The 15986-nt window shown below is 48.6% G+C and overlaps 1 protein-coding gene across 6 annotated transcripts in view; it reads left to right on the top strand.

The window, feature by feature from the left end:
* LOC137416052 (uncharacterized) overlaps positions 1 to 15986 on the top strand; it is a 97704-nt gene that overhangs the window by 50515 nt on the left and 31203 nt on the right. For all 6 annotated transcript variants that reach the window (XM_078770480.1, XM_078770479.1, XM_078770478.1 and 3 more), the window contains exons 5-13: positions 132 to 289; positions 2006 to 2094; positions 6198 to 6417; positions 6517 to 7126; positions 7241 to 7413; positions 8537 to 8611; positions 9626 to 9718; positions 10425 to 10483; positions 10636 to 10798. In XM_078770480.1, coding sequence (XP_078626606.1) covers positions 132 to 289; positions 2006 to 2094; positions 6198 to 6417; positions 6517 to 7126; positions 7241 to 7413; positions 8537 to 8611; positions 9626 to 9718; positions 10425 to 10483; positions 10636 to 10798 — 1640 coding nt within the window. The remainder of the gene's footprint in view (positions 1 to 131; positions 290 to 2005; positions 2095 to 6197; positions 6418 to 6516; positions 7127 to 7240; positions 7414 to 8536; positions 8612 to 9625; positions 9719 to 10424; positions 10484 to 10635; positions 10799 to 15986) is intronic.

Here is a 15986-nt window from a genome sequence, read left to right as displayed (position 1 = left end):
CATGATGGCGGAATGTCACATGGTCCTTTATAAAATTCCTTTCATTGGTTTTGTGCTGCTTTCCTTGTTTCGCTGCTGCTTGTTTTTGCCTCCAAAAAATTGTCCATCTCTGTGATTGTGCGCTCTTTTAGGCACTCCTGAGTTCATGGCGCCCGAGATGTACGAGGAGCACTACGACGAATCCGTGGACGTGTACGCCTTCGGCATGTGCATGTTGGAAATGGCTACGTCCGAATACCCGTACTCCGAGTGCCAGAATGCAGCGCAGATATACCGGCGCGTCACTAATGTGAGTGAGCGCTTGGGTGTCTGTCTACCTTGTACCGAGTGGGGACTTCCTCGCTCCCTTTAGTTTAACTCCCTTGAACCACCCGGCGAGTCCCGGAAGCCTTCTTTTTGTTTGGTTTTTGTTTGTTTGTTTATTTATTTATATTTATTTGTTTATTTATTTATAATTTATTTATTACCTTCGCCACCAAAGGTGGATGGACATTAGGATTTTTTTTTTTAGTGATTCTTCGCCATTGGGAGATCGGGGCAAAAACTACTACTGTGTTCAAAAAGTATCTGACCTTTATTTTTCGTGCGTAAAAAAAAAAAGAAGCTAGGGAGGCGTTGATTGGTGCACGTATGTAGGCGATCCTAATGCGCACGCATGAATTTTTTTCCACCTGCAGAAGCTGTCATTCGACGGCAGACCGCCGATGAGTGAGGACATGTAAGTGAGCGCCGTCGGATTTTCGTTTTTGACAAAATGACGGAAAAACTTGAACAACGCTACTGCATCAAATTTTGTGTAAAGCTTGGCGATTCCCAAGTGGAAACGATCCGCAAGATTCAACACCGTTCATTCCATTATGAAGGAGGATTTGGGCTTCAGGAGGATCTCAGCGAAGTTCGTACCAAAGCTGCTAACGATTGAGCAGAAGCAACTCAGTTTGGAGATCGCACAGGACATGCTGGAGACTGTGAACAGCGATCCCAGCTTCCTCAACACAGTGATCACTGGCGATGAGTCCTGGGTTTATGGGTACGACCCAGAAACCAAGTTGCAGTCATCACAATGGAAGCATCCAACATCCCCGAGGCCAAAAAAAGCAAGGCAGGTCCGCAGCAATGTCAAAGTCATGCTGACCGTCTTCTTCGACTCCAGAGAAGACATCATGCGGAATGCGACGGACCAGCTGCGCGCCATTCCAAAAGAGGCGTTCCAGCGCTGCTTCCGACAGTGGCAGAACCGTTGGGAGAAGTGTGTGGCAGCCCAAGGGGACTACTTTGAACGAGATTATTATAAAAAAATTTTTATCTGGATGCGAGTATCTTTTATGAACAAAGGTCGGATACTTTTTGAACACACTACGTATACATAGCAGGATATCTCAAAAAGTTATGGATGGATTTGGACGAAACTTGTTGGACCGGTTGTGTGTGTGACAAGGAAGAATCGATTCAATTTTGGTGAAGTTCGGAATATGGATTCAGCTAGTAGAATTTTAAAAGTGATTCTTCACCATTGAGTGATATGGCCAACCAGGCGGTGGTAAGCTCTCTACTAAGTGTTGTTCTAGTTTATTTATTTACGTATAGCCGGTAACGACACTACCCTAAAGGTTGGAGGGACTGTGGGCACACAGCGGCATACTTTCACGAAATACATTTCATGATGGCCACGAGCAAACGTCCAACATTGGGTAGGCGTTATACCTGGCTTAATGTCCCACCCAGAAGCGCACTCGATGTGAAGCACCAGGGTGGCGGCTTGCATGCAAATTGGAAATTTTACTCTGATTGGACAACTCAAGGTTGAGTTCGCTACCCGTGAGCTATCCTGTCCACGCCCTTGATGACATTTGATGTAAAAGTGCAACTCCTGCAATGAAAACTTTGGAATGCCATTGATTCGTATGTTGCTTGGTCCATGTGAACTTTGTTTCCTTTAAGTTTACCTCATTGGAAGTGTTTGTGATTGTGTGAGCACTCCTAACGATGTACCACCGTTGTGCAGGGTGTCAAACCAGCCAGCTTCGTTAAGGTGGCCTTTCCCGAAGTGAAGGACATCATCGAAGGTTGCATTCGGCAGAGCAAACAGCACCGGTGAGTTGTGCCCCGTTTCCATAAGCGAAATGCACCGAATAGACACATCACCATCGCGACCGCCATTTTCGGAGATTTGTCCATCCTCACTACGTCGTCTCAAAATGCCTCCCGTAAAGTCACGCACGTCGTACACGGCAGCTTTTCAGTCGGAGGTTAAGTTCGCCGAAGAAAATGGCGGGGATATGGCTGCACACAGGAAATGCGCCATCAGGGAGAACTGTTCTCAGGACCACCAATCAAACCAATAAGGCTAATCGCGGCTGCAAAGCCAGGTGGACAAACCTTGAGAACAAGTTGAACATGTGTTGACTCTGTGCCGCTTGCCGAGGATTTAAAACTGCAGCCGAGACTACAGGCCAAACAAATCGCACCTGATTTGGGCGTTCAAAAAGTTTCGCAGGTGAGGTTGGCCAACATCCACAAATCGGTATCCAAACGGTCCTCCCGGATCTTCATTTGATATGTCGGACGTGATCAACATGTAGGACGAGGTGCCGTTGACATTTGATATTCCAAAGGACAGAGCATCTGTCCGTCTGATCAGTCCCACCTGTGGTTTTCCAGACTTTTTTTCGTGCCTCCGTCCCCGAAGGTGGCTGGAGGCATTGTTTTCGGGTTGTCTGTCCGTACGTACACCGTCCATATGAGCTAAAACACGTTTATCTCAGCAACTACATGGTCAGTTGAGACGAAACTTTCATGGCAGGAGCGACCCTTAGGCAGAATGTTTTGATGACGATTGTGACGTCATAGGTCACGTGGTATGGCAGCCATCTTGGATTAAACGCAAATAATAATTTTAAAAAATTCTCGGAAACCGATGAATGGAATAATTTGAAACCTGGCACATTGTCAAGTGATGTGAAGTGGTATAAACATGATAATAATGACATAGGTGAAGTGGTATACACAACAACAACAACAACAACAGGCATTTTAAGGCCATTTTCCCTGCAAGTGCGGGGGTTAGCCAAAAAACATAAGACAGGTGAAGACATGAACACAAAAGACATAGGTGAGGTGGTATACCAGCCAAAAAATGTTTTAATCAAATACCTTATCCTAAAAATCTGAAATTGCATGCATATGATCTATGACCCATTTGTATTGAAATAAAAAATGTATGACATCATCGGTCACATGGTTTGGCAGCCATATTGGATTTAACCTAAAACCCTAAAAAAAATCTCCCAAATCGATCGACTCAAAACTTTGCGTGTCATGATTATGATGTCGGTCACATGGTTTTGGCAGCCATATTGGATAGAAAAACGAACCTTATCTGATCAACACTAAACTTCACAAACGTGATCCCCTTCCTCATACATATGCAGAGTGTACATTTTTGATTGTAATATGTCACTTGGTTTGGCAGCCATATTAGCTTGAAAGGCGATATTTGAAAAACCACCTTCTCCCAAACCGCTTCACCAATCAATATTAAGCCTGTCGTGTCTGGTAAAAATGTGATACTTGAGAACAGCTCAAGGGATTCGAATCAAACTTGTTTATTTTTAGGACAGTGACCGAGGGCATCTACCCATTGTCACGGGTAGGGACTATGCGGAGGCATATTGGGGATGGCCGCATTGCTCTGGTTTTTTTTCTGTACCCTTTAACATATTAAGCTGAAGCTTGCTTGCTACCTGGCTTTATTATCATAAGTTACAGATCAAGTTCGAGTTTCAGGGTGTTTCATCAATTTAAAAAAAGTTGTTAAAAAATCAAAAAACATTTGTGGTCCCAGTAGGGGAAAAAGTTTTTCTCAAAGTTGCAAAGCAATTCTCGCTCTTGTTTTAAATACTCTAGCTCTATATGATAATAAACATGTTGAACATCGATTTACATCCCTAATGTTTCCCAAAGGTCTCCCGCAAAGTTGTTCATATAGTATGCACAAAACAGCTCATTGATATTTATGACTGGAAGTAATCGGTACCTACTTCAGGTGTCAGGGAGGAATTAACACCTGTTCTGACTGACGGTTCTACTCTACTGTAGTTGATCTCACTTCGTCTTGTACTCCAAATCGACTCGTCTATGAATGAAGGAAAGAAAAATGGGGGAATTAGCCAATTCAACTTGTACATTAGTCCACGTCGACTTGTATGCTGAAAAGTATGGTAAACCCGATTTGATGCTCTCAGTAGCACGCGACATCGAAGGAAGGTGTCTTTGCATATTGGAGTGGATGGACCCCGTGGCAGACGGTGGCCTCTGCTTGTGGACGGAAGTTGGGGTTCGGATCTCCTCATGTTAATTATTAAATTTCCTGGTTGTTGTTGTTGTTGTTGTTGTTGTTGTTGTTGTTTTGTTTGCAGCCCGTGGCTGCTAGCTCCATCACTTTCTGGAAGCGCGGCCGTGCCAGTAATGCAGAGCCCCCGTTACCAGTAAGCTGGTACTCATTTTGCTGACCTCGGAAGGATGACGGGCTGAGTCAACCCAATTGGTGTTATTTCAACGTCATGACAGGGTCTCAAACTCAATACCCTAGGAAATTAAGCCAGCCAGCCACCTTAACCATTAAGCCAAAACCGGGTCTAAATTAATTAGTGTCGTACATCCAGTGAGGGGAAGGTTGGTTTCTGTTCGCCAAAATTTGCCTGTTTTGATCTAGTTAATTATTTTATTACCTACGCCACCGAAGGCGGGCGGAGGTTATGTTTTCACCCCTCCCTGTTTGTCTGTTTGTTAGTGAGCAGGATATCTAAAAAGGTTGTGGATGGATTTTGACGAAACTTGGTGGACAGGTTTGGGTGTGTGACAACGACAAATTGATTGGATTTTGGTGAAGATCCACATCCTGTAGGATTTTGGGGAAGATCCAGATCCGGTTGGATTTTGTTGAAGATCCAGATCCGGTTGGATTTTGTTGAAGATCCAGATCCGGTTGGATTTTGTTGAAGATCCAGATCCGGTTGGATTTTGTTGAAGATCCAGATCCGGTTGGATTTTGTTGAAGATCCAGATCCGGTTGGATTTTGTTGAAGATTCAGATCCGGTTGGATTTTGTTGAAGATCCAGATCCGGTTGGATTTTGTTGAAGATCGAGATCCGGTTGGATTTTGTTGAAGATCCGGATCCGGTTGGATTTTGTTTAAGATCGAGATCCGGTTGGATTTTGTTGAAGATCCGGATCCGGTTGGATTTCGGTGAAGATCCGGATCCAGATCCAGTTGGATTTTGGTGAAGATCCAGATCCAGTTGGATTTTGGCCGGATGCACAATTTTTTTCGTGATTCTTCGTCATTGAGAGATGGGATCAAAAACGATATATAGCAGGATATCTCATTGTTGTGGATGGATTATGACAAAACTTGGGGGAAGAGGGGTATGTGACAAGAAAAAGCCAATTACATTTTGTTGTGTGATGGACTACTGGTCTAGTTGCATATCCGGTCTATAGGTATGATTCAAAAGGTATACTGTTCAGCAAGGCGGAGGTATGTGCTCTACCAAGTGCCGTTCTAGTTGCCCTCGCTAGAGGAGAGGGTATTCCATTTGAGTCCCTTTGTCTGTCTGTCTGTTTGCTCTTCCGCACAGAATAAATATGATTTTCTCTGCAACCGGTGGTCTGATTGACAGGAAATTTTCACCAATTTCACTTCCTGTATAATTTTTTATTGATAATTATGACGGCATAGGTCACGTGATACGGGCGCCACCTTGGAAAAACCGAACAACTTTGCACCTCTATATCTCTGAAAGCGCTGCACAGAAAAAAGACGGCGCATTATAAAGAACTCTCCATGGGGAATAACATATGTTAATGATGACGTCATAGGTTCCTCCATTATGACGTCATAATTCGACAAGTACAAAATTTCATCCGATCAAGATGAAATTTCTTGAGCATCATCTTGGGATAAATTGGTGGAGGGAAAAAAAATAATGATTTCATCGGTCACGTCATTCGGCCACCATATTTGTTTTAACACAAATTTAATTTTGCCTGTTGTTTAAAATGCCTGTTTTGTTTGTCCGATAGCCTTTAAAACACTATAAAACGTCCTGGCGAAGGTCTGCAATTTCTGATTGCTCTTTCTTGTTATATATTGTTTTGTCTGTCATGATTGCCACCATGTTCTGACACAAAACAGATACTCCATCAAAGACCTTCTGGGCCACGCATTCTTTGCCGAAGATCCTTCTGTGCGGGTAGAGCTTGCGGAGGAGAACGACGGCTCGAAGACTGTGCTGAACCTGTGGCTGCGGGTGGAGGATCCCAAAAAGCTGAAGGGGAAGCACAAAGACAACGAGGCCATTGAGTTCAGCTTTGACCTGGAACGAGATGTTTCTGAGAATGTCGTGCAGGAGATGGTAGGGACCATTTTGTCTTGCGCAACTTTACATCAACCTATCCTCTTTCTAATACTTGAGTGACTGAAGCTGGTATTTTGTGACTTGTGCTCTGTGCAGGTTAGCTCTGGCTTTATTCATGAGAGTGACGTGAAGGTGGTGGCCAAAGCCATGCGAGACAGGGTGGCAATGATCAGAAGGCGCAGTGAGGAGATGCGGCTCGCACGAGGCGATTGCGGCCAAAGTAAGACTTTGGCTCAAGTGCCTGGTCTGATCCAGTCTGCTCAGATGACGTCACACAACCGGACTCCGTCGCAAACTCTCTCGTCCAACCAGCCTCAGAGGATGCCGAACGTACAACAACCCCAAATGCCTGTCCAAATGGTGATGGCGCATCCTCAAGCCCCTGTGCTCGTCGACGTGTCCTTGGTGCAAATGGCGGGTCAGGGTGGCTACCAGCCTCAGCCACCTTCGACACAAACTCATATGTCTGCTGCGCAGGGGAACTCACAGGCCTTCTTGGAGCCCGAGGCTGTGAAGCAAGCTCTGAACGCGATTCAGGCACAAAGGCAGGAACAAGGGCAGCTGCCATTGTCTTCGGTCCCCATGAACGAAACGCAGATGTACGTCATTGTTTCGAGCAAGAACTCGTCATCTGGCAGCGTTTCTGTGCCCGTCAATTCCCAGCCGGAGAGGGAGGGTGATGGCGATGGGACCTGGCGTCACACAGGTGGGAAGTTGTTGAATGTGATTGGTAGTTGACAGGTTCCGTCACTGTCCTAATGTTTGGTTTGGTTTTGTGGCATATATGCACCCCTAACCGCTGTGGTCACTATGTGCGTAGTTGAGCTGGAGCCAACCGGTGTGACTGTTGGGCAACATGGGGAGCCGTACATACATCAGCCGTACACAAACCCACAAGAGATATCTACCGGGATTCTTCAGCTGGAGAATGGATCATCATGGGTGCAGCTCTCTTCGTCTGTGAGCTCGTCACAGCAAACTCCACTTCCTGCCGTATGTGTGCATTGTACCCTGCTGGCCTTCATGGCTGTGCAGCGCAGACTTTAATTTCAAAATGCAATATCCCGTCTCCCTCCCATCCACTGCTGCACGCCCACCTCTTATCCCCGCCCTCACCTCTTATCCCCGCCCTCACCTCTAATCCCCGCCCTCACCTCTTATCCCCGCCCTCACCTCTTATCCCCGCCCTCACCTCCTATCCCCCGCCCCCTCCTCCTTTCCCCCGCCCCCACCTTCTATCCCCCGCCCTCACCTCTTATCCCCGCCCTCACCTCTTGTCCCCGCCCTCACCTCTTATCCCCGCCCTCACGTCTTATCCCCGCCCTCACTTCCTTTCCCCCGACCCACCTGCTATCCCCCGACCCACCTGCTATCCCCCGACCCACCTGCTATCCCCCGACCCACCTGCTATCCCCCGACCCACCTGCTATCCCCCGACCCACCTGCTATCCCCCGACCCACCTGCTATCCCCCGACCCACCTGCTATCCCCCGCCCCACCTGCTATCCCCCGCCCCACCTGCTATCCCCCGCCCCACCTGCTATCCCCCGCCCCACCTGCTATCCCCCGCCCCACCTGCTATCCCCCGCCCCACCTCCTTTCCCCCGCCCCCACCTCCTTTCCCCCGCCCCCACCTCCTTTCCCCCGCCCCCACCCCCTTCCCCCGCTCCCACCCTCTTCCCCGCCCCCACCTCCTTTCCCCTGCCCCCACCTCCTTTCCCCTGCCCCCACCTCCTTTCCCCTGCCCCCACCTCCTTTCCCCTGCCCCCACCTCCTTTCCCCTGCCCCCACCTCCTTTCCCCTGCCCCCACCTCCTTTCCCCTGCCCCCACCTCCTTTCCCCCACCCCCACCTCCTTTCCCCCGCCCCCACCTCCTTTCCCCCGCCCCCACCTCCTTTCCCCCGCCCCCACCTCCTTTCCCCCGCCCCCACCTTCTATCCCCCGCCCCCACCTCCTTTCCCCCGCCCCCACCTCCTTTCCCCCACCCCCACCTCCTATCCCCCGCCCCCAACCTTGCACTCTGTTGGGGCACGTGAATGGTGTTCAATATTAACTTCCAGGTATTTGAAGTTGTGCATCATTGTGATATTGTTGTTTTGTCATCTTCACCATGCAGGCCCTTCCTGTATCCTCCGTGCCAGTCTCCCATCAACAGCACCAAATCGCACAAGGTCCCGTGGGGAGTTCTCAGGTAACATTGGACAACACAGACTTGCCTCGATGCCGTCTCGACGAAACCTTGAATGAAATGCGACTCGGACATGAAGCCGTGCGAATCCATCTTATTATTTCCTATACAGCGTCGAGGCTCGTGGAGGAGCTGAAGCGAAAGGGCATCAGCGGGTTAGAGCACCAATCGGTGCTTTTACACCACCTTGCCTGTTTCCATCACTCTTTGTGCAGGAAGACCGTTTATTTATTTCCTTTGCCCATACCTTTATCCATTGACTATTTACATTCCAGTATATTTACGCGCAGTGCTTCTTCCTCCTCAGAGCTTTATCTCTCGACCGTATTCGACTTTATTTGTCTTCTTTGACCCCCAAACCTGGTGTATAACGTGTATACACCAAGCCTACTCCCTGGTGTATAACGTCAACAGATATTGCTTGTTTACAGGATGGAAATTAAAGACATGCCCGTGTTGGTTATAAGGTGGTTAAGAGTTATCAATTTGGTAATTTGTTTTGACGCCATGCCCGAAGCACTCACCACGTCCTCAGCCGATACCTGGTATCTGGTTTTATCTCTCGTTTCTTCTGTTCCTTGTAGCACGGAGTTTATTACGTCAAAGCAACGTATGCCTTCCAGGTAGATCCTTTTCATTTTTGTTCTCGGCTTTCCAAGGTTTATTGCCCTTTGTCTGGAGCACGTTCCCCGCCGCCTATTGCTCCGTGAGTCGATGGCAATTTTGACCAAAGCTTTAGACTTTGTTGCTTTTTTTTTTTTGGTTGTTGTTACCGCCAAAAGGTAAGTGGATACCTCGGATCGTTTAGTGCGGCTCGGTTTTGCAACGGGCTATTTTGAACGGCGGCCTTTGATGGGTGATATCGCATGGTTTCACAGGCAGGACTGCGAACTTGACGCGAGCTCTCGCTGGCGGCACACTTCTTAGACGTCCACGTATCGTCCGTCGGCTGAAGGCTGCGGAGACAGAGACAAAGGGCGCTCCCCAATCGACCGGATTTTTTTTCGCTGTCTGCAGGTGCAGAACCCCCAGGTCACCCAGAACCAGGCCTCAGCCCAGCAACCGCAACCGCAACCGCAACCCCAACAGCAACAGCATCAGCTGGAAAAGGTGCCGGATGGTTGTGGTGTAGCCAATAGGTGTTCTGATGTGCAATGTAAAAGTTTGTGCAATGTAAAATTTTGTGCAATGTAAAAGTTTGTGCAATGTAAAATTTTGTGCAATGTAAAATTTTGTGCAATGTAAAAGTTTGTGCAATGTAAAAGTTTGTGCAATGTAAAATTTTGTGCAATGTAAAAGTTTGTGCAATGTAAAATTTTGTGCAATGTAAAATTTTGTGCAATGTAAAAGTTAGTGCAATGTAAAATTTTGTGCAATGTAAAAGTTTGTGCAATGTAAAATTTTGTGCAATGTAAAATTTTGTGCAATGTAAAATTTTGTGCAATGTAAAAGTTTGTGCAATGTAAAATTTTGTGCAATGTAAAATTTTGCATCCCAGCCCCCCCTCCCAAAATAACAACCTGGTATTGAATTAGATCATCAAAATGGCTGTTGCTGGCCTTGCCATGATGCCAGTGGGTTTTGGCTTTTTTTGTGCCTCTTGGCCTTGGGAGCGTCACGTTTTCATGCTGCCTCTGTATCTGTCCACGTGTACTTTCCTTGTGACGTTCAACACAAAACTTTTCTGAATCGCAAAACCTGGCCAGCCTCATCGGGATCTAATGTTTGCACCTAGTCCGTATGTTGATTGCCTCTCATCGCTGTGCCACTTGATTTAAGTTTTGTGAGCATTTTCTTACCGCTGTTCCTTTTGCAGCCTGTTGCACATGGCGGTGCTTCCGATTATCCGCAGCCATACGGGTGCTCATTTGACAGGTAGATGGTCTTTCTCTTTCTTTTCCACTCCACTCTGCCGGAGGAGCTGGAATATTGAGATCCATTGCGTGATGCAAGACTGCATTCCCACCTTATTTTTTTCTGCATTATTTATTTATTTTGTTTTATCGTTTGTGTTTGCTTGCTGATAGCACTTACTCCGATGCTGCATCGGGAAAGGAGATGAGTGAGAACGAAGGGATGACGTCTCTGGGACAGCACGCCGCTCGAGGGGAGCGGAAGCAGCACCGACGGACGGCACGAAGCCACTCGCGTCACGACAAGCCCTTGCGGCCCAAACTGCACATCCTGAATGTGAGTTACCGTCGATTGGTTCAATGCGACCTGTTCATGCAATTTACTATTGACAATTGGGTAGGCCTGTGCAGTCTTTAGTGTTCTCATCTGAACCAAACTGCTCATTGTGCGAGTTACGCAGGTTCAAATTCAGTTTACTATCTATTTGGCCAATGTTGACTCGTGTTAGGTAATACTCAGTAAAGCACATTGATGACCATTTGCCGCCAAAAGGTAAGCGGATGCCTCGGATCATTTAGAGTGGCTTCGTTATGCAACAGCCTATTTTGAACGATGGCCTGGGATGGTGGATGATATCCCATGGCTTCACAGGCAGGACTGCGAACTTGACGCGAGTTCTTCATGGGGGGGCCCCCTTCTTAGGCGTCCATGTACCGTCCATTGGCTGAAGGCTGTGGAGACGCGAAACAGCGTTAGCTTATTGTATTTATACAGGTAGTGGCCAAAACAATGGAGACACCAATGGAAAGTCACTTAATGAGGTGTTGGGCCACGACGTGTGGCCACCAGCGTCTGGAATTCTGCAGGAGGGATGCGGCACCATTCTTCCACGAGAAAGTCGATCAACTCTCACCTGCTCAATCGAGGTGGAAAACGCTGTCTCAGGCGTTGTTCCAGAATATCGCATAAATGCTCGATTGGGTTCACATTTGGTGACCAAGAAGGCCATGAGCATGACACTGTTATCCATATGTCATCAAACCATTAGGTGCCCACACGTGCTCTGTGGATGGTGGCATTGGGAGGGGTGGTCTCCTCTTGCAGCCATTCTTTCTATAATTATAGGCAACCAGGCCTGTGCAGCATGTTTATACATGACCCTAAGCATGCTGGCATGTTAGTTGCTTAATTAACACATCTGTACAAATTTGAAGCTGTCTAGGAAAAGTATTTGTACAAGACAGAAACCGACACTGTTTCATATAGTAGATATGTGTGTATATAGGCAGTGTCGCTGGTCACAGTAGGGTCACCAAGCTCCATTCCGAGCGCCAAGCACCACCGAGTCCAAAGACAGTTGTGCGGCTCACAGACCCACCCCATCCCTCCCTGTGATGCAATGGTTCCTGGTGCTATGCACCACAACTTCACTGGATCTGAATCCGTCATCAGGATTTAGTCCGTGGCCCGACAGGTCGTCAATCGATCTCTGAGATCTCATGGCATTCCCGAGAAGCAAGGAACTGATACGTGTGAACGGCGGCAGGATATCACGTGAAGCTGTGTTCACAGTGTGAATGACGGGATATCTCGCGAGAGCCATGAAAAAGCACAGCGCTTCGAATGTAGAAAGCAGGTCATCCTCGCTCCTTCTAGAAGATGTTTTTTGCATATGTCCTGCTGCTTTATGTGTGCTTGACTGGTGAAAGATGGGTTTTATAAATGTCATGCTCGTGAAAAAAGAAAAAATTGCACGAGAGAAAAACCGCAAATACATGGCACATCGGGCCATGAATGGAAAAGCAGGTCACAAATTATGAACCGTGAATACGTGGAATCCGCGGAACCCGCGAATACGAGGAACCCGCGAATAGCGGGGTCCGTGTGTGTGTGTGTGTGTGTGTGTGTGTGTGTGTGTGTGTGTGTGTGTGTGTGTGTGTGTGTGTGTGTGTGTGTGTGTGTGTGTGTGTGTGTGTGTGTGTGTGTGTGTGTGTGTGTGTATATACATATATATATGTACATATATATGTGTATATGTATATATACTGTATGTATATACAATATATATATATATATATATATATATATATATATATATATATATATATATATATATATATATATATGTATGTGTGTATATATAATATATATATACACACACATATATACATACATACATATACATTGTATATACATATACAGCGGGGTCCGACTGTATGTATGATGTATGTGTGTATATATATATTGTTATAGATCGCGGTTAGATGTTATAGACCGAGCGGTGGTGTAAGACCGCGACCTAACAAAACTCACCCGATTCACCCAGAACTTTGGCCGTATCGCACCGTAGCTGCTCAATGAGGGAAAAGACAAAAACGACGCAATGCAAGAGGAAAAGGAATTAAAACGAGAAGACGTACAGACGAGTAATGGGGTTTATTATTTACACACACAAGCAAAAAGGAGCAATCAAGTTTATTTACAACACATAAGACGCAGGTGACACAGTGCAAATACTAGCTTATCTACAGGCTTAACTTATCCCATGACAGAACAAACAAAAGACACTGACTCACGCGGGGAATTGCAGGAATCGCAGGATGTGGATGGCTGGAGGGAGAGGGAAGTCCAAGGGGGGTCATGCAGCACGATCGGCGCGTTTAGCAGCCGCCGTTCCTTTTCGGCCCTGCTCCAAACCGCCGCCCAGGCCCCAAGCGGCTGCCGGGTGTCGCTGCTGCTCCCGCCTCCACTTGCCTTGCCAGGCCTTGTCCCACTCGTCTGGTCCAAACCCTCCACTCTTTCTTGGTCCCTCACTCTGACCACCGACTCCTCACCGCAACCAACTCTGTGCAACCAACTCTGACCAACGGTGCAACCAACCCTGACCAACGGTGCAACCAACTCTCTGCGCAACCAACTCTGTGCAACCAACCAACTGTCCAACCACCTCTCCTTTTACTTCCGTGCGCGCCTTTTTATAGCGCCTCCGGCGGTTAAGCCGCCGGCGTTCAGGACACGCCCATCGGGGTGCTCACCTCGGCCCTGGTTGGTCGCGCGACCCTCGGGCTCCGCCCTGGATGACGACGGGCGGGCACGCCCCTCCTCCCCTCTGACGAGGTGGAGACACGCCTTCCTTCCCTGACTCGAGCCTCGTGGTCAATGGCGGTTATTGGAGGGGAGGTAATATTGGCAATCGAGGCTCGGCAATGACGAGAGGGGATGTAATATGGGATGGAGATTTTGGGGATGGGAAGGAAAGGGGATCTATTCTCTTTCACTGGTGCAATGGAGTATTTCAATTAATGGAAGACACAGCCTTACGCTAATACACATAATAAGGATATAACTGTCAAAAGAAAGGATATATCGTGTCCTGCATGTATGTTTTATGGACTAACTACGGAAACGCCCTTTGACCTTTATACAACCACAAACGGAGGGAGGAGGGGTGATATTTTACAACAACCTTTTACAACAACATTTTACCACAACAACAAAATAAAAAAAACATTCTCATATCCACAACAATATATATCTATATATATCTATATCTATCTATCTATAATTCCAGTAATCTCTGTGTGTATGTGTGTGTGTATGTCTGTGTGTTTGTCTGTGGCCGCTGTTTCTCGACAACCACGGGTCCGATATACTTGAAACTTGCCAGGTATATTGCTGGGGACCTGAGGATGTGCCTTTTCAAGGTTTCATATTAATCGGAGAAGTAGTTACCGAGCTATTAGTAAAAGTAACGCAAGCCGTTCGCTTTGGCTTTGCGAATGGACCAAACCATTTCATGTAAATAGAGGGGGGGGGGTTCTACCGTACTCGCAAGCCGTTCGCTTTGGCTTTGCGAATGGACCAAACCATTTCATGTAAATAGAGGGGGGGGGGTTCTGTGGTCGTTACTGCCACGTGGTTTCAAAGTTTTTTTTTTTGTTGTTGTTGTTTGCACGCATGTTTTTTTGCACCCACGTACGGGCACGCCCTAGTATATATAAAACACAGTTTGTGTGTGTGTGTGTGTGTGTGTGTGTGTGTGTGTGTGTGTGTGTGTGTGTGTGTGTGTGTGTGTGTGTGTGTGTGTGTGTGTGAGTGTGTGTGATGTTACCGGTAGACTCCTAAACAGAGAGGCTCACGTACTTGATATTTGGCACAGACATGGCCATTGAGCCTGGGAGGAACATGGCCGACCTAAAAATTGATTTCATAATATTTTTTTACCATACTTTTACCTCAGCGCGAAATATTATGACCAGAATCTGACCGGTAGCAGAGAAGCGCGCTGATTCGCTCAGAGCGATCACGTGATGTTCGTTGCCGCCATTAACTTCGCACGTATTTCAAAGCGAAAAGCAATTGCGTTTTTGCAGGGTACCTCTGCATGATTAGCATTTAGCATGATTTAGCATAGATAGTAGCATGTTTCACGTAGATTTTTTTTCAGCGAGCAGAAGTACCCGGCATTGTACGAATAATATATAGATAGTGCGGTGCCGTGTAGGGCGGAGTGATGCCGCTGTGAGAGGGACCGAGCGAGGTCGCTGTGGGCGGGGGCCGGGCGAGGTCGCTGTGGGCGGGGCCGGGCGAGGTCGCTGTGGGCGGGACCGGGCGAGGTCGCTGTGGGCGGGACCGGGCGAGGTCGCTGTGGGCGGGACCGAGCGAGGTCGCTGTGGGCGGGACCGAGCGAGGTCGCTGTGGGCGGGAGCCGAGCGAGGTCGCTGTGGGCGGGACCGAGCGAGGTCGCTGTGGGCGGGACCGAGCGAGGTCGCTGTGGGCGGGACCGAGCGAGGTCGCTGTGGGCGGGACCGAGCGAGGTCGCTGTGGGCGGGACCGAGCGAGGTCGCTGTGGGCGGGACCGAGCGAGGTCGCTGTGGGCGGGACCGAGCGAGGTCGCTGTGGGCGGGACCGAGCGAGGTCGCTGTGGGCGGGACCGAGCGAGGTCGCTGTGGGCGGGACGAGCGAGGTCGCTGTGGGCGGGAGCCGAGCGAGGTCGCTGTGGGCGGGACCGAGCGAGGTCGCTGTGGGCGGGACCGAGCGAGGTCGCTGTGGGCGGGACCGAGCGAGGTCGCTGTGGGCGGGACCGAGCGAGGTCGCTGTGGGCGGGACCGAGCGAGGTCGCTGTGGGCGGGACCGAGCGAGGTCCGCTGTGGGCGGGACCGAGCGAGGTCGCTGTGGGCGGGACCGAGCGAGGCCGCTGTGGGCGGGACCGAGCGAGGCCGCTGTGGGCGGGACCGAGCGAGGCCGCTGTGGGCGGGACCCGAGCGAGGCCGCTGTGGGCGGGGCCGAGCGAGGTCTGCGTTAGTGCGTTGCCGTTGCCTGGTATAAAAAGATGGTGCTTGATGCTCTCTGCGTCAAGATACGGACTTGATGTCCGTATCTTTACAAGAGACATTCCAATGATGATGATAAATGTAATACCACTCGAGGAAGGCCCACAACTCAAGAGAGTGAAAAAACAATAAAATGAACAAAAATACGGGGAAGGAGAAGCAACCCACTCGGAAGAATGACAGAAAATCAT

The sequence above is a fragment of the Myxine glutinosa genome, chromosome 1, assembly GCF_964187855.1.
Source record: "Myxine glutinosa chromosome 1, kmMyxGlut1.1, whole genome shotgun sequence".
NCBI lineage: Eukaryota > Metazoa > Chordata > Myxini > Myxiniformes > Myxinidae > Myxine > Myxine glutinosa.
Note: the sequence above shows the minus strand (reverse complement) of the source record. Positions and strands in the feature narration are given on the sequence as shown.